Genomic DNA, 24,537 nt, shown 5'->3' on the forward strand with positions numbered 1-24,537 from the left:
CATGTTCACTTGTCGCCTGTCAATGACTTAATATCCGCGTTATCTCAGATGTTTCATTTTTCAAATAAACTGACCTGTGTGAGTATTAATTAAGCACTTGCAGGTAGTTCGGTAGAATGAAATGTCCTTATTCTTTTATATCCGCGCCGCGGGACTCGCGTGTGGCGCTGATATCTCTCTCATTAGCAATCGCGCCCTGCTTCATACCACAGACAGTCACATTAAAAACATCTTTGTATTCACTCATCCATAAACATCATTAGATGTTTATCCATCCATTGGCATTACGACAAGTTCCATAATTCCCTTATGCGTCATCTACGCCTTTGTTATTGTAAGAGGTTAGCGACCCCTAGCGGCGAAAAAACTGTTTCTCTCAAACATTTCAGTGCATTTATGTGATCCGTGTGACGAGACACAAAACGGTTTATGTTTTCAACTTATTAGGCAGCGGCGGTTTCTTCATTAGGGCGATCGGGCGACGCACCACTAAAGTGTGAAAGGGACTTTTTCAATCACTATCTCATTCAACCACAGAGTTACGCTAGCAGTCACTCACTGTTGTTCTGCCTCTGGATATAGTCCAATCAGCGCCGAGTCACGTTCTGTGGAGTACCGCCTCTTTTTGGGCGATTTCACTCTGGCTGAGAATCGCCCAGAGTCTTCCCATAGACTTACATTCAAAGATTTTTTTTTTTCGAACTGCAGGCACTGCAATGCATTCTCTATGGGTTCCGGGAGGGCTCGCACTAACGTGCTTTCGTCATCATACGTAACCTTAACTTGTGCAGCGATTGGTGGAAACAAATGTACCTCTAATAGTATTTAGCCATAAGCTGAAGTGACATCCAATAATTTCCTCAGTGCATAACTTACATTTCACGGACATATTCTCCATCTGTAAATGTTAGAAAGTCCAGTTTGCTGTCATGAGTGGGCGAGCTTTCTGCAAGCTATACTTCCGTGAACGAGCGCCCCCGCGTGCATGCGCGCCGAACAGGAGCAGGAACAATAGGAGCGCAATTATTCTGACTAAAATATACATTAGCAGCACTAAATTATAAATATATTTAGCTAAAACATTTGTTGTTGAATATTTGTTGTTGTTGGTGAACATAATTGTGCTAGAGAATTTCAAACCTACATGTGTATTTTTATGATATTAGCTTTTTTTTTTTTTGGTTTAGTAAATTTAACTACTTTAAAAAGCATTATTTTGTTTTTAGATTGTAATGTTGCAATGTTAGAATGTAATGTGATTTGACCCCTTTTTGGATAGACTGCAGATAGACAGCAACACTATGTTTATTTTTATAACCTTCAATATGAACATTGTTTGTAGGACAATATCGATCAGGATATATATATATTTTTTTAATTAAATACAGGTTTTTTTTTATTCAAATAGAGAAATAATAATTAAATACTCAGATTATACCATACATCGCCATTTAGCCCAAAAATTCAGATTTATTTGGCAATTGGCTACCCTACCGGCTGAAGTTTTAGCTAAACTTTAGGCTAATGATAGCTACATTATTATCACTGTTAAATTGTTATTTAACAATAAGCCTACATTCAGTCCTGAATTAAAAATTCAGTTTGTTGTGCCCCCCCAAATTTTTTTAGCACCAGCCGCCACTGTTATTAGGCATACAAATAAAATTAGCTACATGTAAATGAATGCAAATATTTGCAAAGTTAACAATTATTTTCCAAAACAATTAGACCTAGAATTTCCTTCTGTGTTCTATTTCAAATGCCTTGTAAAAATTGCAGTTTCTCTCCAGCGAATAGTAAAAGTCGGGAGGAGCATTTACAAAACCTCAGTGAAACCCGATCCATGTCCCTTACATATCACAAATGACCCCCACACACGCACACACACTCACACCACCTGTCAGGAGACTCAGCCCACATAACCACAGACAGAAGCCTCAGCTGGAGGTGAAGGACACAATCTGAGGGAAGTTTTCCTGCAACACGAGTATCACTGGATCCAGTCTGATCTGCGCTGAGACCAGCTGCACGGTAAGACCCAACATCTGTTTCAGCTAACAGTTTCCTTGCAGGCGTTTTTATTAAAACTTCCATCAGTTATGGAAGTTTATTTGGTCATTACGCTCTTGTTTTAGTTATTATTAAAGTGAAAAGTGAATCAACTGGAGGTCCGCGGCAGCACATGGTGGTTTAACTACTTCACATGTTACGAAGCAGCGCTCCGTTATCACCCAGGGCAGCAAAACGTGGGACGGGGCGCACGGGGTCTCCCGCGTCCCGCCTTCTAATGTGGTCTGTCCTGCAGGAGGAAAGGGGATAGCGGACATTAAAAAGGATTGTAGGTTTATGGAAAGTTGCTGCTCCTAAAGTCTGTGGTTTACTGTGAGACGCAGGCTTGCATAATAACTATTTTGTCGTTGCACAGTTCGTTTGCTGATTATTTAAATCATAAGAAGTAAAAACAGACAGATCATCTGTAAAATAGAAAATAGTTTTTTTGTTATGGAGGATACGCATAGCACATGTAAATAAAATAGCCTTGCCTTGCCTTACTGAAATGGTAAAATTAAATATTTAAAGAAATAAAATAAGACTACTAAATATTATTGATAAAAATAGAATACAATAAAATAATGACATAAATTTGGTTATACTTCACGTAAGTCTACTTGTTTTAAATAATAAAATGCAGGAAAATTCTCTGTAGGTAAATCTTTTCTATTTATAAGTGAAACCAGAGTCTCTTCTTCTAGTAAGAGTAAACTGATCTAAAAGAGTGGCATGTCACCTCATGTCATAAGAGATGCAGTAGCTAGTCTAAAGATATTAGGCTACTTCCAAAACGATCAAAAAATTGTTAAACAGACAGTCATATAATTTATAGTAGAATAATTTTGCATATTTTGTTCAGTTGGTGAAGATTAAAACAGTCTTATACTGGGTTAAACACCTTTAGTGCTGTATATATATATATATATATATATATATATATATATATATATATATATATATATATATATATATATATATGATTAATTGATGAATTTTATTATAAATTTTAATAAACAATGTTTTTTCATTGCTATAATGGAAAACATCGCACCATCAACACTGACTAACACACACCATGAGCTGTATTTATATGTAAACAATGCAAGTGCTCTACCACGTGAAGTTGTCTGTCCAATGGGGCCAGTAGAGGGTCTTTATTTACTACAGCTGAGTCACTGTATGTGAAATGTTTCTTCCTCAGACCAGATGGTTTCTGCAACAAAGAGCTCTTTTAATGCTCCTGATTGTTTCAGTAAGTCCTCGCTGGCTGATTGTAGGACAGAGAAATTATTCACTGTCAAATGTTTAGTGGTTTTTAGATTAACCTGTTGAATGTTTCCATATTACATAGATCACAGTCAAGAGCATAGAAAACAGCTCTGATGATCTTTGACTGTTTATGGTATGTTCTTTATTTGCTTTATTTGATAGGCTACCATAGATACTACACTAAAATATTTATGTGTGGGTGCGTGTCTGAATGAATCCCAAACTAGATGTTGTTGACCCTGACTTTTTATTGTGATGGTGCAATGTGAAGATCACCACAAGAACTAAAATTCTTTATTTATTTGGACCTCTCAAACCCAAAGTAATCAGATAGCATGAGCTAGCTAGCTAGCTAGTAGGAAGTAGAAGTGTTTTGCTTATTTATATCTGTGACTCGTGACCTCATGGCTCATCCTGCAGGTTTTCTGTGTTATGTAAACTAATTGATTTGTGCATTTCTCGTAATTTGGTCACGTGTGTTTATCTATGCCCCCAACACATAACGTGTTACCTGACATCCCACGTATAACGTGCTAAAAACAAGCCGCGACTGTGGCGGAAGTGGTGGCCTAGTGGTTTAGAACCTGGGCTGCATGTCATAAAGGTTGCAGGTTCAGTCTAAGGCATGTAATTGAAAACGAATGAGTGGTTAGCTCACAATCAGCCAATTAGGGTGTCTGTCATCAAATGTGAGTATAGCTAGATCAATCTGAAGCAATAAAATGCATTAGAAAATGGTTATAAACTAACCATTAGATTGTCAACATTTATGTTAATATTGATGTTAGACTAGTATATCTTGGTAAAAGGTTCACAGATTCTAATTCCACTTTTGCTGCAATATACATTTTTCAAATGATATCATGACTGAGAAATTAAGTCGCTGTTGCAAGATCTGAAGCCACAAGCACAATAAATGCTCGATGGTGTTTTAAGCCCCCAATGGCTCCTTAGAGGCAGCTAACCCTACCCTCAACCTTAACACCCACCCATCCCCTCGCTGCCTGGAAGGTGCCATTGGGGGCTTAAAACACCAAACACCACAATAAATAACATTGCAGTTATCCACAGTAAATTCATGTTTTTTCTATAAACACTGCAAAAACTGCAAAAAGGTGTTTAGATGGGGTTATTAATGCTAAGGAAGAGGTAATATTCCTTAGGGTAAGTGTACCCATTAAGCCCATGTACCCTTTAAGCTCACTTTCAAATTAAAAAAAGAGAAAATAATATTTTATGCTGCTTATTATTTTAACCAATCCAGTGATTTGTTACTTCCCTGGCATTTTTAATTGCATACCAATTACATTTGGCAATGTTGAGTTAGCCCCACCCATGTGCATGCTGTCTCAGCGGTCCTCACACAAAGTCACCCCAAAACTTGGGTGTTTCGGGACCCTTCAGAAATCAACACATTTCAGCAATTTTCTGCCATTTCTTTGGCAACTACACTGATATTATGTCAAATAAGAGATAAATGTATTGTTTTTTGTGTATGAACAAATAGTACTTTATCATTTTATATCATTTTCCATTAAATGGAAAGATGAGTTGTATTAGCTTGCGTTCAAAGCTAATCTCTAGGTCAAACCATTAGCCTTACAGAAAGATAGACTGCCAAAGAATTAAGCATGTGAACTGCAAACAATGAATGTTTTGTGATTCATTTTACATTCATTTACAAATAAATACATCATAAATTGTTTTGTAGAGAAGATTATTTTTATAAATTAACTTTTTTTTAAGATGGGCTTAAATGGTACAGTGCCACAAAACGCATGCAAACTAGAGCCAACACAAGCTAACCTTGAATGAAAAAACTTAACAGAACTTCTAGTTCTCAATGTGGGCACAATGAAAATTACTATGATACTAGTCCACAGTATATTTAAGCTCCATGCATGTATTTGTAAACATATCTTACATTTTTAAAGGAAAACATTGTCTTTTTTCACCATTACTCACTGTGGAACCATTTAAGCCCACCTGATGTGTTTCAGTGAGGAATCCCTCTAAGTGCAAACTTTGATACATTTTCTGAAAGTGTTTAATGATAACATGTCTTTGTGTGCTTTTACCTTACTAACCTTTTACCCTTACCTTACTTACACACAAATTACACATTCATTCAAATGAGATAGAGCCTGTTTTGTCCTAAAGTCCTTTATGTAAAATCGGGCATAATTCGGGAGTCAAGCTGAGTTAAGGCTTGTGATTCCGGACATGGAGAGCTCCCACAGTCCTGAGCCACTGGGACTGTTAGAGGGGCCCACTAGGAGCCAAAGTATGGAGCCCTAACTCAGCTTGGCTCCCGAGATACACCTGGTCAAACTTCCAGTTACAACTCTAGTCAAGCCAACTTAAGGCTCCAGACCACCGGCCACTAACACCAACCCATCCCACCCAGGGCTCTAATCAAACATTAGCAAAAGGATTTTTTTAATACTTCCCTGTCACTGAATAAATATACTGATGTTTTACTTCTTTAAAATAATTTAATTTTTTTATATTTTGTGAATCATTGATGATGTGGGCTTATTTGGAACACATGCAGGCTTAAATGGTGCCAAAGTACTAATTAAGCCCATGCCAGACTTCATTTCTAAATTATCTTAATTTTATATTCTAAAATGTACATCAACTAATTAATATAATTTCAAATGAGAGATTAATCTTGCATTTTAACAAATGATTTTTCTTATAAACTATGTCAATATCTATGAAAAAAACCTTAATGGGTACACTTACCCTATTTCTTAAATTATTTAAACTTGTTCCAACAGATGTTAGCACACATTAAAGGGTTAGTTCACTCAAATATGAAAATTCTGTCATTTACTCATGCTAATGCCATTCCAAACCCGTAAGACTTTCGTTCATCTTCGGAGCACAAATGAAGATCTTTTTGATGAAATCTGAGAGCTTTCTGTCTCTTCATTGGTAGCTATGCAACGAACACTTTGACGCTTCAAAAAGTTCATAAAGAGATTGTAAAACGAATCCATATGAATCGAGAGGTTTAGTCCAAGTTTTCTGAAGATACACTATCGTTTTAATGTACAGTATGATGAACAGATTTGATTTAGGCTTTTATTCAAGTATAAACATGGATCAGCGAACAGCCTCTCATTTTGAGGCCACAGACAGACATTTAGTGCCATAATCAGTATTTGCATCTAATTTTTGATCAGTCATTACTCAGCAGTAAAACTTTGTTTGAAAATGACGTTTATAATATATTTCATTTCACTTTTATTGTATCCGTCACTTGAGAACAAATTCTTATTTCCAAAAAACAGCCTGGCTTAAATATTTAATTTGTATATATGTATTTAATATTAATGTTTGATTAACTTAGCCATATAAATAAATGTATATATTTTACTATTTTATATATGTGTGTTTGTATATAGTTTATACAGTTTATTACAGTGTCACAGGTAGAGAACTGGCTTTGTTCCCAATGACAGACAGCTGAGACTCTGTCCACCTTGGCTGCCCTCCTGTTTCACGTCTGTCGTGCTTTTTAAAGAGTCATTGGTCTTTATCTGGAGGACGAGTCACGGATTTAATTGTTTTAAGCCATTGAGTGGAACTTCATGTTGCCATTATAAACAACTAGGCCCAAGACTTTAAGATGTACTAGAAGGCCCTGAAGAAAAAAAAAATAGAAAAAGCATGTTTTCTTATAATATTGAGTTTTTTGAGTGAAAGAGTATTGTGATACCTTGACATGCTTGAGGATTTATTCATAACCCAACTTGTTTTCGTTTTCTTGTTGACGGTTTTGTAAAATAGAAGTGGATGGGTCAGACAGAGGGAGTTTTTTTCTGAGTGTTGGCTGCGAGCACATCCTAAATGAGTTTAGACATTCCTGCCAAAGACTAAAACTGAATAATGTTTGTCACATACATTCCAAAGCAAAATAGCAGTCACAAGTTTCTGAGCTAATGGTAGTCGGACGGTGCCAGGTACATTGCGCCCACTCTAAACATGCTCATATGGTTGGACAGACCTTCACAAAAACACATCAACAAAACATGTTCATTTTCTTTCTGGGTAGACACTGTGTCCTTGACCCTATTTCCTATCTGAAGCCTTGCTGTTTCTAGAAGGGGCTTGTGTTGTGGTTGTGATCATACACCACCAAACGTCTGTGACGTCAGTACTCAAGCCCGTATTGATGCTAGCGTAGAATCAGTGTGTCTAGTTCACATGCTGATGGGATTTTATTGAAGAAATATTGTGATTAAAAGTGAAATAAAAAGGCACAAGCATTCCAAGACTAAAACACCATAACATAAAGTCGCCCACTGATTGGTTCCCAGGCAACACACCCCTGCTCTACCCACCTGCTTTATTTAGCCAGATAAACTACGTGTGGTCACCTCACTCGTCCTGAGTGAGCCAGAATGTCAAATGATGGCACTATTAACCTTACACAACCCTGCTGTCAGATGAAGCTATGAGGATTTATGTAGATGTAATTTTTTCCATGTGGTTTCCTGCGGACAGAGTGCTGCAAAGTGTATGATGCCATTCAAGAAGATTTACTCAAATGCTATGCTAATGGAGATCTTGGTTGTGTTTTATTTAAATTTTGTCTCAGATATTTCTCACTAAAATGCCTGGGAGGATTAAAAGTAGAAACAATTGAGACGTCAAATAGTGTGTAAAGCTATGAAATCAACGTTGATAGCATACCAAGGTTCAATGATTTTTTTCTACTGTTGTTTAGATTCCCAGAAAACAACCCATATTGTTTTCATTATTTTTTATAGAGCCTGCACATGACATGAGAAAACAAATTCAATTGTTTTAGGTAAATCATAGCCATACTGTTCTAATTCGCTCCCATGATTTATTTATTCGTTCCGTCATTTTGGCAATGATTTAACTATATTAAAACGAGTGAACAAAGTAGTACATGTGGCCATGATTTATCTAAAAAAATATAATTTATCCCCCCCCCCCCACACACACACATGTGTGGCTCTGTAGCTTTTGACCCTTATCAATATTGTATTCTAAGAAATAAGATTTATACAACAATAACATTTTTGAGACCAGTGAAATTTCTCAATTCTTGATTCCAGTTTCACAACAAAAACTACTAAGCTAACTAATATGAAGTTCAAACATTAATAAACACAAGTAAGCAGTCAATAATAAAACAAGAACAAATAAATAAATTATGAGCTGCACAAATAAGTACAATTTAAAGAGACAAATGAAATGAACTTCTTTGATTTTCATGTTGGTCCGACCAATAAATTTAGGCACAAAAATTACAATACAAAAAAAAAGTAATCAAATGTAAAATAACTTAATTTTGTGTATATTTGTCCATTTAAGCATGATAAAATACAAAGGACAACTCAGCTCTGTAGTGGAAATGATGTTAACTGTTCTGAGCATCTCAAAATGTTCTTGGAATGAACTTAGCATGACTTTTGATTGCAGGCTGTAGGGTCTCTTGGCAAACTCAACACGTTGAGACATTTTTGAAATCGGTTCTGAAACTCTTGAGGAGACATTGTGAGATTAGTAGGGTCTTTCTTAAGGACAAAATCTAATAGATTTAAGCAGAGCTTTTCATACGCTCTCTAAAAAACAATGTTTGTGAGTAAAGCATCAGGTTCATAATGATAATTGAAGTGTGTAATAAATCTCGTCCAAAATGCCTTCATAGCATTTGTGGTCTTTCTGCATTCCTACAGCATGGCATAGAGACATATATCTCAACATGTCTGATGTCACACTATTAGAGCAGTTTAGACCAGCTCACTCAGTGAATGTTGGGACATCTGAATGAGGTCCAACAGGACAGAACTCAGACATCTCAGGAACAGCTTGTGCTTGGATTACTCTGGATAAAAACCATAGGAAATGTTTTTTGTCAAAAATGTATTAGATTAGTGCAAAATGTTCTTAGGTGAGAAAACTGAAAGCTTTGTAGACCTTACATTGATTTTCTGCCGCCACACCTGATTGTGCATCTTTTCAAAATGATAGCTTAATTATTTAGCTAAACTTAATCTAAGTATTTATATACTATTATATATTATTATCTAATTGATGTAGCAAATACATTATATATGAAGAGTTCAGATGCAAAAGCCTCTAAATGCCATCTGAAATTTTCTTATTGAATGATCATTTTTATCAAGCTCGTATAGTTAAGTTCAGTAATTTCACTTAAATTACAATTAATAGGTAATCTTCATTGCCATTTAAGTGAAATTATTTAATTTAACTATACGAGCTTGATAAAAATTATCATTCTAGAAGAAAATTTCAGATGGCATTTAGAGGCTTTTGCATCTGAACTCTTCATATATATATATATATATATATTATAGGCATTATATAAAATATAATATTATTTGTCGAAATTAATGTCAAGTGCTAATGTCAAGTGTTTTAAGCAAAACATATTTAAGGGACATTCTCCCATACAGTATATTGCAATTTTTTTTCATATATATCTCATATATAAAAACATACATTTTCTTCATGTTCACACAGTGTCATAAATTCTTGGATACAACACTGGTTTCTCCTGAAACCGTTTAGCTATAGCTTGTGTTTGCTCTGTTTCAGCAACAGGTTTGTTCCAGTCAGGCCCTCATGCCACGCTTGCGTGATTTAGATGACAACAGTTAAAGGTGCAGTACTGCTCGAGTGACTCTGCTAACCTGCTTCCATGTTGTGTGATCCATGTTAATGACATCCAAGACATCCGATAGCCCCCGAAGCAGAGAAAGAAAAGGTCGCAACCTCTACGTCTGTGGAACTTTCCATTTAAGAGTGGCTTGTGTGACAGGAAGTGACTCCTTATGTTCCCTTTGCTGTTTAGATGGGAGCTACAAAGATAACTGGGTCACGATTCACAGTAGCTTAATTTATAGACTCATACTTAATTTCAAACCAAAGCCTCTCAAGTTACTCATAGTTTGAAGTAGTTAAACTGTAATCAAGCTACTATTTAAAGAAAAGTGGTTAGCTATGCTACGTGTTTCTATCAAAATCTAAATGTATTTGTTCTCAGAGTAATCAATATCTATAGGACAAAAACAATGAGGATCTCAATTACCCTGCTAAAAATAGCTTAAACCAGCTTAAACTGGATTTCTAGTTGTATCTCCTAGCTTGGTCATGCCTATTTTACTGGTTTAGGGATATTAGGGTCAGACTGAGGGACCAACTGGTTGACCAGCTACGACTAGATTAAAACTATAGATCTTAAGCAGAGCACTTTTTGAAGTGTGCTTCCCAGTGCTAGGCATAAGTGAAGAGTTATTAATCTTTATTGGATTATTGCAAAAACATGTCTCAAAAAACAGTGCTTTATTGTACTATATACATGTGCAAAATTAGCTTGGGGAAAAAAGTTGGCTAAAAAAAGCTGCACTATTTTTACATCAGCTGAGCTACTGTCATACTTTTGTAAAATGCAGTGACAACTTTTAGTTAGTTACTCCTGAAAGGTATTTTTCCTTTATTGTGTGAGAAAAATACCAAATTTACTCCTGTACATACATCTGTAGTATGATGGTAGCTTCACATAGAGAGATTCATTTGCATGAAATTAGCTTCTCAGAACAGGCTGGTCTCACAGTGCTTGTGAACACAGATCCCAGTTGTTCTTTTGCAATTGCATGTATTTTTGCCATTAAGATCCGCTCTCGGTTGCGTAACATGTCAGTTCGTGTGAATATGATAGATTATCCCCCGGTGGGCCTCTCCAGCTCTGCCACCAGTCACATTTTATGGATTTCTCTCTATGTTACTCAACACTTGGGAAAAATGTTCAGTACTTAGACTGGAGACAGTGCAGCTGTATGAACTTATTGACTGGAGAGCTGCCGCCCATTTGTACGCACAGTACAGTACATTTTGACTCTTGGCAATTGTGCTTTTCATCAGAGGTTTGGTTTTTTTTGGCTAGTGTTTGGCTACAAGTTTAAGTGAATATGTGTCAGTGCTCTGCACGTTTTTAGGCCCTTAAAAATTTAACAGCTGCTATGTGCACAATGTGCTGGTTTGTGTCCTGGAGCTTAGGAAAAGGATGTAATGTTTGCTCTTATCTCTGGTGAAAAATATCTGGAAAATGCCTAGTTACTTTGTTCAAACTGGGAAGGTGTAACAATTAACCGCTTGGCTATATGATTGCTGAAGCATTTAGGTTCATATCTGGAAATGTATTTTGTGTGGAAATGAATTTTAAGCAAAAATTTTAAATCTTTCAAAACATATAAACTTTATCAGACAAAATGATTGGATATAATTACAGTACTTTCATATCATAACATTGTTACCCAGTCGTTTGACGTACTGAAGTAATAATTTACTCTCTCTAAATCCATGATACTTTTTTCAACAAAAAGAAGAAATTTTGAAGAATGTTCATGCTGCTCTCTTTTGTTTTTTGGGGGGTGATCAATATTTTAATTTTATTTAATTTTTTTCACTTTTAATCATCTTCAATATATAGATTGCCAATGCCAGTTCCTCAAGTTCATTACTTTGTGTTTTCTTCCCACAGATAAACAACACTTCTCAACAACATTCTAAACATTGAGAGAGTTAAACAGCAATAAAACGAAGCACAAAAAGAGGCTGGCATCAGATCGTATCAACAATGGTTTTGAAAAAGCTTTTGCGTTTCGGGAAGCAGCTGCTGAGGGTGAAGGTTGTCAATTGCAACTCGGAGGAATCGCGTCTCTCCCGATGCCTGAACACCTTTGACCTGGTGGCTCTTGGTGTGGGAAGCACTTTGGGAGCTGGGGTGTATGTCCTCGCCGGAGCTGTGGCAAGGGAAAACTCCGGACCGGCCATCGTGTTGTCGTTCCTCATCGCGGCCATGGCCTCAGTGCTCGCGGGCCTCTGTTATGCAGAGTTTGGGGCGAGAGTGCCAAAAACGGGCTCAGCGTACCTGTACAGCTACGTGACTGTAGGAGAACTATGGGCCTTTATAACTGGTTGGAACCTTATACTTTCATATGTTATAGGTGAGATGACACACTAACAACTACATGTATTTTCCTATAGGCCTACTATATGTTTTTTTTTTTTTTTTTATATGTAGTCATTATTTCTGTGAAACCTCTAAACTAAAACTGAGATGGCACAAATTGGTACATGTGAGTCTGTAAACTGAGGTATAGTGAAGGTTTTTACATTTCCTTATGGTTATCTTTCTTTATGTCTTATGTTATTATCTGTAAAACGTTCTCAGGAACCTCAAGCGTTGCCCGAGCTTGGAGTGCCACATTTGATGAGCTGATTGGAAAACATATTGAGCAATTTTGTCGTCAGTACATGTCCATGAACGCTCCCGGCATTCTGGCGGAGTACCCAGATATATTTTCTGTATTCATCATCCTCACTCTAACAGGTAAAACATGACTAGAGCGCCAATTACATTGGGTTCCATGGCTGAACAAATTGTGTATTCCTGAGGGCCATAAAATGCTATAAATAATGATTTTATATATATATATATATATATATATATATATATATATATATATATATGCATGCTATGTAATTTCCATGTTGTCTTCTACTGCGTAACATGTGAAATACATTTTTAAAAGATGAAATATTACATTTAAAACAGTGATTGTGAAACACTCATTCATTCTGAAAATGAAAGCTTTTTCAATGTATATATTTAGCGTCCCTTTGTGTTGACTTTGCTCCGTAGTGTTTTGAACTACGTTTTGTTTGCTGTAGGCCTGCTGGCCTTCGGGGTGAAGGAGTCAGCCATGGTCAATAAAGTGTTCACCTGCATCAACATTCTGGTGCTGCTGTTCATGGTCATATCCGGGCTTGTCAAAGGTACGCTGAAGAACTGGCACCTGAACCCTGATGAGATTCTCAACGGTACCAGTTCCACCCTTAAGTGAGTCGTGTTTTCTGACTTTTGGAAAACGTTCTTGGAATGTGTTTTTATTTAAAGAAGAAATAACTTCCAAACATAGGGAAGCTCTGTTTATTATTTTGTGATTTGTAATCTTGTCAAATACCAAGTTATATCAACATTATCTCAAGAAAACTTGACCTATGTAGATGTACACTACCATTCAAAAGTTTGGACTATTAAAAGAATTTAATACTTTTATTCAGCAAGGACACATTAAATTGGTCAAAAGTGAATGTTCATAGATTTCTATTTTAAATAAAGACTTTTCTTTTGAACTTTCTATTCATCAAACAATCCTAAAAAAATGTATCATGTTTTCTCCAAAATATTAAGCAGCACTACTGTTTTCAATGTTTCCATCCAAAATTGCTAATTTATCGTATGCGCAAAACTGGAATATGGCAGTACGAAACTTCCTGATAAACTGGCGCCAAATATCACAAAGAAAAATGGAAGTTGCTGCAGTAGGAGAAGCCACTTACAAGATTGGTCTGCTGGTTAGTCCAGTTATGCCATCCTATTGTGCAAAGTCACATGACTTTTTTGATGCGCATCGAGAAATTTATTCGGTAAATGTGACTCAATTGAGCACATAAGTTTCTTACGCGCGAGTTTATGGCATCTTGGCATATCCATCCAGCGTTTTTTTTAATGCGATATCCCAAAATTTGCGTAATATGATTAAAAAAAAGATAAAAAAATCTTACCGACCCCAATATTTTGAACGGTAGTGTATGTTTCCATATATTTAACACAATTCCCTTCACAGTGTCACAGAAATCCAGTAGCAACTCACTGCAGTACACGAGATCCAGGGGGCGGAGTTGGATCTAAGGGATGGAGATTGGTAGGTTTAGGGATCGGGGGTGGAGATGGGTAGGTTTAGGTATATGTAAGGTGGGAGGAGTTGGATCTGGATCTGGATCCAACTCCTCCCCTTGGATTTCGTGTTCTGCAGTGAGGACCATCTCCAGAAATGACACACTTCCCCTTTAAATTATGTTTATTCAAATTCAAATGTCATGTTAAAAATGTCTACATTACTCTCTCCGACCAGTTCCACACAGTCCCTGCCTTCGAGAGAGATTCTGGGTGAAGGTGGGTTCATGCCTTTTGGCTTCACAGGGGTCTTATCAGGAGCGGCTACCTGCTTTTACGCCTTTGTTGGGTTCGACTGCATTGCCACCACAGGTACCTAATGATCACTCTGAACTCCAGTGCTCTCAAATCTCATGTCTAATCTTTAGAAGGCACCCGTTTTCTCCTGAAATTCACTTGAAAATGTCAAATATATTATGCATGTCCACAAGTGAGGTTAAATTGCGTAATAACCATGTTTTCTACATATAAAGTGCTGCATTGGTACAACAGTGAGGCTATTATTTTACCTACATATTTGGCTTGCGTCCATGTTGCTTTGGTCAAGGTTATTTAGAGTTTCCTTTATGTTTATAATCGTCTTGCATGGATATTCTCAGTGGATTTCTGCTTATGGTTTGCCTCTGGCCCCCCTCTTTTATGGCGGCTCACTCCCCCACATTCCCTTGCTTTCCATTGGCTAGAGTGTTTCAGGGTTTGTCTGGACATGTTTTCCTCCCTGTAGCTGTGGTTCACATTCAGTAACCCCTCCTCATCTACACGCTGGTCAGGAATGCTAATTTACCCATGTGCCTCTTTGCCACTGCTGGCATGAACATACTACTCCTCTGTTTTATGTAGTGCCCTGCGCAAGGTCAAGCTATAGGAACTTTTGCTAAAAGCGAACATGCTCACACTACTCACTGCAGCAGCCGAGGCATTCTCTAACTACGAGGCTTCTTAATGGCTCAATTAAATGTAGTTGAATTAATGTAAGTCTGATGTTCACTACTGTTTGGGGTTGGTAAGATTTTTTTTGTTTTTGATAAGTCTCTTATTTTCATCAAGGCTGCATTTATTTGATCAAAAATACAGTAAAAGCAGTTATATTGTGAAATAGTACAGTTTAAAATAACTGTTTTCTATTTTAATATATTTTAACATTTAATTTATTCATCAGTGTCACATGATCCTTCAGAAACCCTACTAATATAATTTAGAATATTATAATATAATTATAATTTTTCTGTTTTTTAAAACGGCAGCAGCGTGGCAAGGCGCTGAGCGTCTATTTCATGAGAGAGATAAAAATAAAATAAAAATAAAAATGTTTTGTGCAAATTCATATACTGTATTTTATGTAAATCTGTTTCATAATAAAAAGGTTATTGTGACTATATTTCTTGTTACAACATCATTGAAGCTTAATATCTGACAGTGATGTGACTTCAAACGAGATACAATAATTCTTATTTTAATTATCTCACAATTACCCTTTTTATTTTTTTACTCTTACTTGGAAACTTCCATAGTATTTGTCGAGCCACTAATTAAAAGACAAACATCTATCAATTCGTTTTCTATTTCACACAATAATGATCAGTCATGTCATGAGATAGGATGGAACAAAATTAAATCCCCACATATCAATAATGTAAAGAGCTGGAAATAAACTGGTGTCTTGTTACATTAATGTTCTCTTGAGAAAAACAAACTGTCTAAGAACTCATGTTATTTGATAGTCTGGGCATAGGTCTGTTTATGGCCTCTGACCATGTTATTGGTGCTGTGATAGAGCAATTAGCTACTGACATAATTGGGCAATGGTGACATGGATGATGCAGGTTCGAGTCCAGCCTGCAGCATGCAATTTTCCATAACTAAATACTGTTTCTCACAATATTCTGTTCCATATCACAGGTGAAGAAGTGAAGAACCCCCAGAGAGCCATTCCCATCGGGATCGTCTCCTCCCTCCTTATCTGCTTTGTGGCATACTTTGGTGTATCGGCTGCCCTCACCATGATGATGCCATATTACATGCTGGATAAAAACAGCCCTCTTCCTGCAGCCTTTAAGTACGTTGGCTGGGAAGGAGCCACGTACGCTGTGGCGGTAGGCTCCCTCTGCGCCCTGTCCACCAGGTAAGCACTGATCCTATGAGTCATTTTAAAACACTATGGCCCAGTTTAGAGTAAGCCAGCCCCTGCATGGTAGAGCACTAAAAATGTACTTGAAATAAATAATTACCCATGTTCCCTGAAGTGAATGGATGTAATTACCCTCAAGCCTGGTTGCTGTTTAAAAGACCTCCGTCATTTTGATAGTACAACCTTAAGGAAGTTGACCAATCCAATCATAAAATTTTACTAAGTGAACTCTGACAACTCAAGGGAGGTTGAGAGAGTGCAGTCCGGGAATAAATTGCGTGATGGTGTGTGCATATATTTATCTGAGGCAGCTCATATGAGCCCCTTGCTAAAAATACGAAAGGAAATTTGGTGTGCTGAGTTATGAATCCTGTTTCTCAGTTATGCAACACTCTCAGTCCAGGCCATGAGTGGGATTAAGCCTTCATGCTACATTTTTTCTGTCCATAAAAGTCAGGCAACAATTAGTCTCATAGTTATGGCCTACATGCATATTCACCATGTTGTTTGTACTATGAAGCATGAATTGTGTGTAATCTATAAAGGGAAAATGTGTTCTGCATGATCTATCCAAGTCCTAAACCTCTCATCCTTCTAACAATCCACCTAACTTATGAAACTTATGACACTAATGAAAACCTCAGTTGAAGTAGAATTAATGGCATTTTTCTCTTTGGTTTCCAGTTATTGCAATATTTTCACTATTAAAATACTATTTTGGAATCCATTCAAAAGTGAAGTGTGTAATTTTATGTTCAAATAGCTACCTAAGGACTGCCCGTTTAGACAGGGTCATATTATTTGACCAATGTGTATGATTAGGTTTTACTTGTAGATTTATCTGTTGAAACCATTTTTATACATGATACCATAATAAACAAAAAAACTTTCACAGACATAATTGAAAAAGCTGAATAGTTCTGCTTATTGGTATCAGTTTTTTTGCTACTAAATGCTGCTAATAACTTGTCTTAGTCAATATTTCCTCATTTTGAGCATTTAGTTTTAGTTGACAAAAGTAACATTTTAGTTGAGGAGAGTACAAAATTGAACTAATAGTTGTCATCATTGTCATCATCATTATATATAGTCCACACCACATCTATAAAAAATAAAGACACAGAATCACTTTCATATTTTTTTCCAAGTTGATGAACGATAAAAAAATATTCACTCAGCTTTAAAGAGCTTGAGCATTTAAAGCAGCAGACGAAAATAACATAAAGAGAATGTTATTGTCAAGTCAAGGATTTATATAGTTGTACAATACAGATTGTTTCAAAGCAGCTTTACAGTGATAATAGGAAATGAATGAAACAAATATTGTTTTGGCTGTACAGCAGCTCTAGAAGAAAGTCATTGTCTAGCTTAAGTAAGTCTTTGATTCATTTCCATTGTAAAAATCATTAGTTATTAACTTAGGCGCCGCTTACACGACACCGTTTTCAACTGAAAACATGAAACTTTTAATGCTCTCTGGCTGTTCATTTACACGACAACAGCGTTTTGGTGGCCCGAGAACGCAAACTTTGAAGTAGGTTTAATTTTTTTTAAATGGGTTTTGAAAGCGATTCCGTTATAAGCGATACGTTATAAACACCCAAAAAACGTGAATCTGTAAAAACGTTGACGCCGTGTATTAAGGCATGCGCGTATGAATGCTTATAGAGCTGGTAAGTCCCGCCCACCCGTAAAACCCCAAGTGGACCTCTAGGTTGAAAAATCGTCAATGCAAGTGAATGGGAGAAAATAATTATTTTCTGGTCCCGTTTGAATTGTGCCATGAATGTGAACATATGTTGTCTGTGAATTTTTTATATAACTTTTCATGTTACGAGTTTGACAGTATATGGTATGATTCTTCGGCTAGCAGTTGTGGAAAAGACATAACCAGAAAGACTGCATGTCGCCTATGTGACGTCACCCCATAAAGTTGACTTACCCGTGGTTTTCGCCAACCTCAACGATTTTGTCCTCTCCCTGAAAGAAGGCGGTGAAGTGCACCAAAGACACAGCCATGTTTAGCGGGATCCGTGAGTTAGTGTCCGTGTGCTAGTGGTGGTGACGTTTCAAACGCGTCGAGAGTTGTAGTCCACAAAGTGCTCTCACACAAAGTCTAACCGTATCAAACTTCTACCCTCTAAATTGTAGCATTCTTTACACGAAAAGTTATATAAAAAATTCACAGACAACATATGTTCACATTCATGGCAAAATTCAAACGGGACCAGAAAATAATTATTTTCTCCCATTCACTTGCATTGACGATTTTTCAACCTAGAGGTCCAGGGGGGTTAGCGGAAGGGGCGGGACTTACCAGCTCTATGTGCGCGGGTGCGTAGTCTTTCTTGACAAAGTGACATTGCCAATTACTTGTCTGGCACGCATAATACAGTGTTTTTAGTCGTTTCCGCGGATCCGTGTGAACGCGAATCGTTTCGATAACGTTTTCATCTGTACAGAGGAAATATTGTCTGTTGGTGTGGCCACTAATATAGTTACCATAATCGTTATCTTTATAGTTATCATTCTTGTTGTGAACAGGCCTTAACACTGAGCGGACTGGTAAAAAAAATGGCTGAATCCTAGAAGTTGTGAAACACCAGCCAGTCAAATTAGAAGTGTGTATTTGTAGGCTGATTTCCCAGAAGAGCAAACGCTGTGGCTATGTGGCGCTTTCAAAACATTGCACTGTTTGTTTGAGTTTTCAACTAAGGCGGAAGGGGTGGTAGACGCATATGGAAACAATCATTATTTTTGCAATGTCACTTGTTTACCACTAGTGCTTCAGAAATTACATGCTTCACCATTAAAATCATCATTCAAAATTCACTCTTGAATGCCAAGAGATTGATGCTTAGGCTTATGCTCTTGCAAATATTTTATCTTTGTGTTGGTGGTCTAATCTCTCTTCTGATTGGTGGTGGTGGCCTATTTGTGGCATGTATCTATCTTATAATAACACCACAGCAGTGTATGAATGCACTATGTCTGTGTCTCTCTTTTGCATCGCATGGTTTGTTTTCTCCATCTCTCGCGGCAGCCTGCTTGGTGCCATGTTCCCCATGCCCCGTGTCATCTGGGCCATGGCTGACGATGGCCTGCTCTTCAAATTCATGGCTGGGATCAGCGAGAGAACAAAAACACCCTTATCTGCCACTATAACAGCAGGCTTTGTCGCAGGTGAGAACGAATTTTAATGCTACTAATCTACTGACGTCGCGTTACGTGTGCGGTATCGTGCATCCGTCCACTGGAGCATGTTGCATGGAAAAACTAAATTTTCGTCACTCTGAACCTAGCTGGCATGGGCCGGGTGACGCTGCCAGCCCCCCAAAACTACAATGGCATTTAACAGTTTTTTTTTTTTTTTTAACTGGATTTATCCACTTTCTGCCTTTGACACAATCTCTGGCAGCTGCCCAGTTGGCTTATGTGTTTACTTCTATTTTCTGTTCTGCTTTCTTTCTTTTTTTTTGATCATTCCATGATCAGTCTCTTGGGGTCCTTGTTCCCCCTCCCACGTATAATCTTTGCCATGGCCCGGGACGGTCTGCTCTTCTCGTTTCTGGCACGGGTGAGCGAGAAGAAGACGCCCATCGTGTCCACTCTGGCCTCCGGGGTCATTGCTGGTAAGAGCAGAGGAAGGCATTGTGGGAATGCAGGGCTCCAGTGGGCTGCTTTTGTTGCTGTTAGAAACACCAGCCTGTACATATCTATAGGGAGGAGGTTGGAAACTCACTGTTTATAAGACAAACATGGAGCAGTTACATGTAATTGGAATTATTAATGTTTTTTTTTTTTTTTTGATTCCAGTAGTTTCCTGGAATGAAAGCTTGTAAGAAAGACTTTGCTTTGAACTATTTGTTTTATTGTGCAAACATTAGGTGATACATGACGTCAGTTTTGCTATACTAAAGACTGACATTGTGTATAGTTTTGTTTCCATTCCATGCATTTAAAGATTTGAATTGCTTATGCTTTTAGCCCTTTCCATGAATAGGGTACTAATGACACTTCGAGGAGATATTATTATCATTCTTATTTTCTAAGGAGATTATTTAATTTTCTCTAAATTATTTTTGCCTTAACTTTTAACGGTAGAACGCATTAACCAAAAAACATCAAGATTTCACTCCCCACACATAATTTGAAAATACTCTTTGCAGATAGACATAATATTTCATAAATCAATGTTATTGTTGTTATTATTATTTTAAAAACATATCAAAATATACTATGTTAAAAAACATAAATACGGGTCATTTTGATCCCCTTTATGCAGTCTCGGGTAGCGATATAAAAAAATGTCTATTCTATGACAAGGAAATATCAGGTCAGAATTTTTAGAAATTAATAAAATATCAAATAAAAATATTTTTTATTGATAAAATATTTATAAAACCCTCTTTATGCATTCAAGGGTTAAAACAAGTAATGTGATATCATTGTATACCCTATTTGTGGAAAGTGCCAGTCACGTTTATACAAGTATCTATTTAATATTACAAATGGGAATTTAAACATGTTGATAAATGTTTTGTAACAGTTGACAATCCATGAGCGTTGACTCTTGACTGAATATTAAATTATTTTTTGCTGACAAACAAGACACAAATGCATTTTTAGGAGTATTTCTTTGGAATAATGTTTATGTAATTGTTATATTTTCTTTTACCTTGAAATAAGTATTAATGTCATGTTGACCTAAACAACACATTCATATTCTTTGCACAGTAGATATAGTTTTGAAACCTTATTAAATTGCTCATTATAAATATCAAACTATCCTCAAAACAGATGACAATATCCGATTCTCTTCCTTCCTGTGCAGCTATCATGGCTTTCCTGTTTGACCTGAAGGACTTGGTTGATCTGATGTCTATAGGAACTCTTTTGGCCTACACCCTGGTCGCCGCCTGTGTTTTAGTACTCAGGTTGGCAGATGCATATAAAATGAATGCATTTTAAATATCAGTGTACTTACAATGAGGCTATTCACAGTCCCTTCAGTAAAACGATGTTGTAATCTACAGGTACCAGCCCGAACAGTTTTCTCAGATATATCACTTAGCAAACACACAGGAAGAAATGGAAATGAGCGAGACCATAAGTACGCCTAGCATGGGGATTCTTCCTGGCATAGAAGAGCGATTCAGCTTCAGAACAATGCTCTTCCCCCACATCACTGAACCCTCCAACATGTCAGGCTTCATCGTTAACATCTGCACAAGTCTGCTTGGTATGAATCAGTGCGATTCCACATTAAGACAGATCTTAGGGCTTTCTGATTTTGTTCAGTTGTTTTTTGGAGGTTTCTAAACGGTGTCTCTTCTAGGTATGCTGATCCTTAGCTTCAGTCTGTTGGCTGTCCTGGGCGGAACTGCAATGTGGAATATTGTCACTCTCAGTGTCCTGTTCAGCCTGTGCGTCATTATCACGCTTATCATCTGGAGACAACCTGAGAGTAAAACCAAGCTCTCTTTTAAGGTTAGACGTCAAGGCATAATACAAATGCACATCTAACAGAGTACCAGGATGTGGTCACACCCAATAAAAACAGCTCTTTTAGAGGTAGATTTACTATTTATAGAGTTAGTTTCATTCAATCGAATGTTGATAATTAACTATTAAACACAATGAGAAAACTATGTTTTATGTTATGTCGAGTCAGATGCTTAATTTTTTTTTTGTCCAGATCTATATGAATTTATCCAGAAATATATGAAAAATGCTATTCATCCATGCAATTACTTGAATGGACCTCTTTTGTGACAAGCATATTTTTAATTTCTGTATATACAGTATATATATATATATATATATATATATATATATATATATATATATATATATATGTGTGTGTGTGTGTGTGTGTGTGTGTGTGTATTTTTATTATTATTTTGTTTCCAAATATTTTAGGGTGATACAACTGTCCTGATTCAATCAATGTCATGTAATGTGACCAATAAAATCATGTGGTAAAGTCAACATGCAAAAAAACTAACAAAAAAGAAAAAGAGAGGACCCATAATGTCATGGCTGTGTCAAGGTCTCTTAAAATATCATATCATTTAATGTTGTGTTGTATGACTTTCAAATACGTTAAGAATTTTATGAATTTATAATTCATGATATGACCTTAAAAAAGTCAAAAATAAACATTTAAAACCACATGAAACCATCCAGTGTCACTGATACTAAACTTTGCTAAAAAATATTTTTGGTAACTGAATTAAAGCTTAAATAAAATATAAGAAATAGATGGAAAAACTTACAATTTTGTCTTGGCAACTAACTGAAATAACTATAAGTTGAAGTAATAAAATTACTAAAAAGCACATAGCAGAATCACTAAAACTTAAACCAAAATTAATATGAAAAATTTGAAATCTAAAAATAATAATACTGAAATTGTACTGAATTAACATGAATACACAGAGGACATTTCTAAGAGCTTGCCATGTGTTTTTTAGACTATATTTTCCAAAGGTTTTGTAATTCTTTATCATAGGCATTCTTGTAAGCTGTAATTCTGGCATTTCAATCCTTTTTAATTACAGTACTAATTTTTCACATCCTCCAACAGGTTCCTTTGCTTCCATTTCTCCCGGTGGTTAGCATGTTTGTCAATGTGTACCTGATGATGCAGCTGGACAGGGGAACCTGGATTCGATTCGCCATCTGGATGTCTATAGGTACAGTACATGCTCCTTCACGAGCCAGTATGCAAAAATTTAGAAAACTGGTCCGTCCACTCGTAAACACTAATTGTGCTGTTTGTAAAGATCAAATTTAGGCTTTCGGTCATTTGGCGATTATGAATGGCCTCCAGGAAAGCATGTATGTGGTCAATAAATTGTTCCATTATCCCTCTGTTCTCTCCAGGACTCGTAATCTACTTTGGCTATGGAATCTGGCACAGTACTGAAGCTGCACTGGCCCATTCCAGTATGGACGAGGAGCTGAGTGTGTACAAACCAGCCTGCGGTCTAAACAGGGACAGTGTGACCCCGGAGAAGGAGGCTTTTCTCTGTAATGGCCATGGATCACAGGTTGATGAGGATGGAGATCTCTAATGTGGAACAGTGTTACGTTATTTACTCAAACTTTACATTAAATCACACCGCTGAGAGGTTGTGAGGAGCACAGGCCGTTGGAATCTAATCAGATGGAGCTCTTTGACCGATTTAACGATGTCACTTCCTTGTCTAAGGGCTCTGTTAGGTGCACACTACATGGGTGAAAGTATTTGAGTATTCTCACAACTCTCAAGTTTTTTTTTTCTACTTAAGAGATCTCGAAGTAACCAAAACAGGCACAGGACCTTTTATTGAGTGGCTTTAGAGAGAAAAAAGATGTGAGCTGCAGTATTTGATGTCGACGGCTGCTTTTGTTAATTGATCTAATTGAACTTGTGCCTTTTGTCTTACTATTGCAATTCAAGCTAAATCAGAGTTGCTCTTTCTGAATGTTGGATGTCATTGTTTTACGTACCTTACAACAGACGAGAGGAAGAAATCAAATCATGCTTGGCTTTTCTGTTGAATTTGTAGTACTGTCTGAGGTCCCATTTAGGAACCTTTTCTGGCTGGTTTGAACTGCTCTAATCCAGAATGTGTAGGTTTTTACTGGTCCACCCAGACTAGACCTTCGGGTAGTACTGCCACCTGGTGGTCTGGTTGAGCAGTTACCAGCATTAGTTGCTTTTATCTGTCACAGTGCTGGCTACTGTGTCTTCTATGCAGATGGAGGAAAGCAGGCATTTTTTTAAATATTTGGAGAAAAGTTAATATCTAGTGGTATATTTTGGTCATTTAAGGTGTTTGGACATATCACATTGTGTTTTTGTCAAGCTAAATATTTTTCAAATTAAAAAAAAGTGTTGGAATAAATTCCTTAGATTTTTTTAAAGGTTTTTGAAAGTCTTATGCACCAAGCAAATAATTTTAAATACAGTAATATTGTGAAATATTATTAAAATTTAAAATAGCCATTTACCATTGAAATATGTAAAAAAAAATAAAAAAAAATATATATACAGTATATATATACTGGATATTAAAATATATACAGACAATATAAATGTTATAAACTTTCTAAATATCAAAAACAAAAAAATCATAATTATTAACACAAGTACAATCAGTAGTCTAATTACTTGTGCCACATTGGGTATCCACCTAAAGAAACTACTCAAAGTTAGTTTTTATTTGTCAAATATATATATATATATATATATATATATATATATATATATATATATATATATATATAT

General features: G+C 36.5%; 1 protein-coding gene across 2 annotated transcripts; it reads left to right on the forward strand.

Moving 5' to 3' along the window:
• Nucleotides 1-1,852: 1,852 nt before the first annotated feature.
• On the forward strand, nt 1,853-24,273 carry slc7a1a (solute carrier family 7 member 1a). 2 transcript variants are annotated; one of them, XM_081355217.1, is made up of 13 exons: nt 1,982-2,031; nt 9,925-9,989; nt 11,870-12,335; nt 12,563-12,721; nt 13,063-13,231; nt 14,310-14,443; nt 16,031-16,253; nt 19,755-19,891; nt 21,094-21,196; nt 21,296-21,501; nt 21,598-21,749; nt 22,849-22,957; nt 23,148-24,273. In XM_081355217.1, exons 3-13 carry the CDS (start codon nt 11,966-11,968, stop codon nt 23,336-23,338), a joined length of 1,953 nt encoding a protein of 650 aa, XP_081211343.1. In that variant the 5' UTR covers nt 1,982-2,031; nt 9,925-9,989; nt 11,870-11,965; the 3' UTR covers nt 23,339-24,273. The 2 variants fall into 2 exon arrangements, with proteins under 2 accessions (XP_081211342.1, XP_081211343.1); XM_081355216.1 differs by lacking the exon at nt 9,925-9,989 and having other exon boundaries at nt 1,853-2,031.
• The last annotated feature ends 264 nt before the right edge of the window (nt 24,274-24,537 follow it).

This window comes from Scardinius erythrophthalmus (assembly GCF_964197995.2).
Source record: "Scardinius erythrophthalmus genome assembly, chromosome: 23".
NCBI classification, from domain to species: domain Eukaryota; kingdom Metazoa; phylum Chordata; class Actinopteri; order Cypriniformes; family Leuciscidae; genus Scardinius; species Scardinius erythrophthalmus.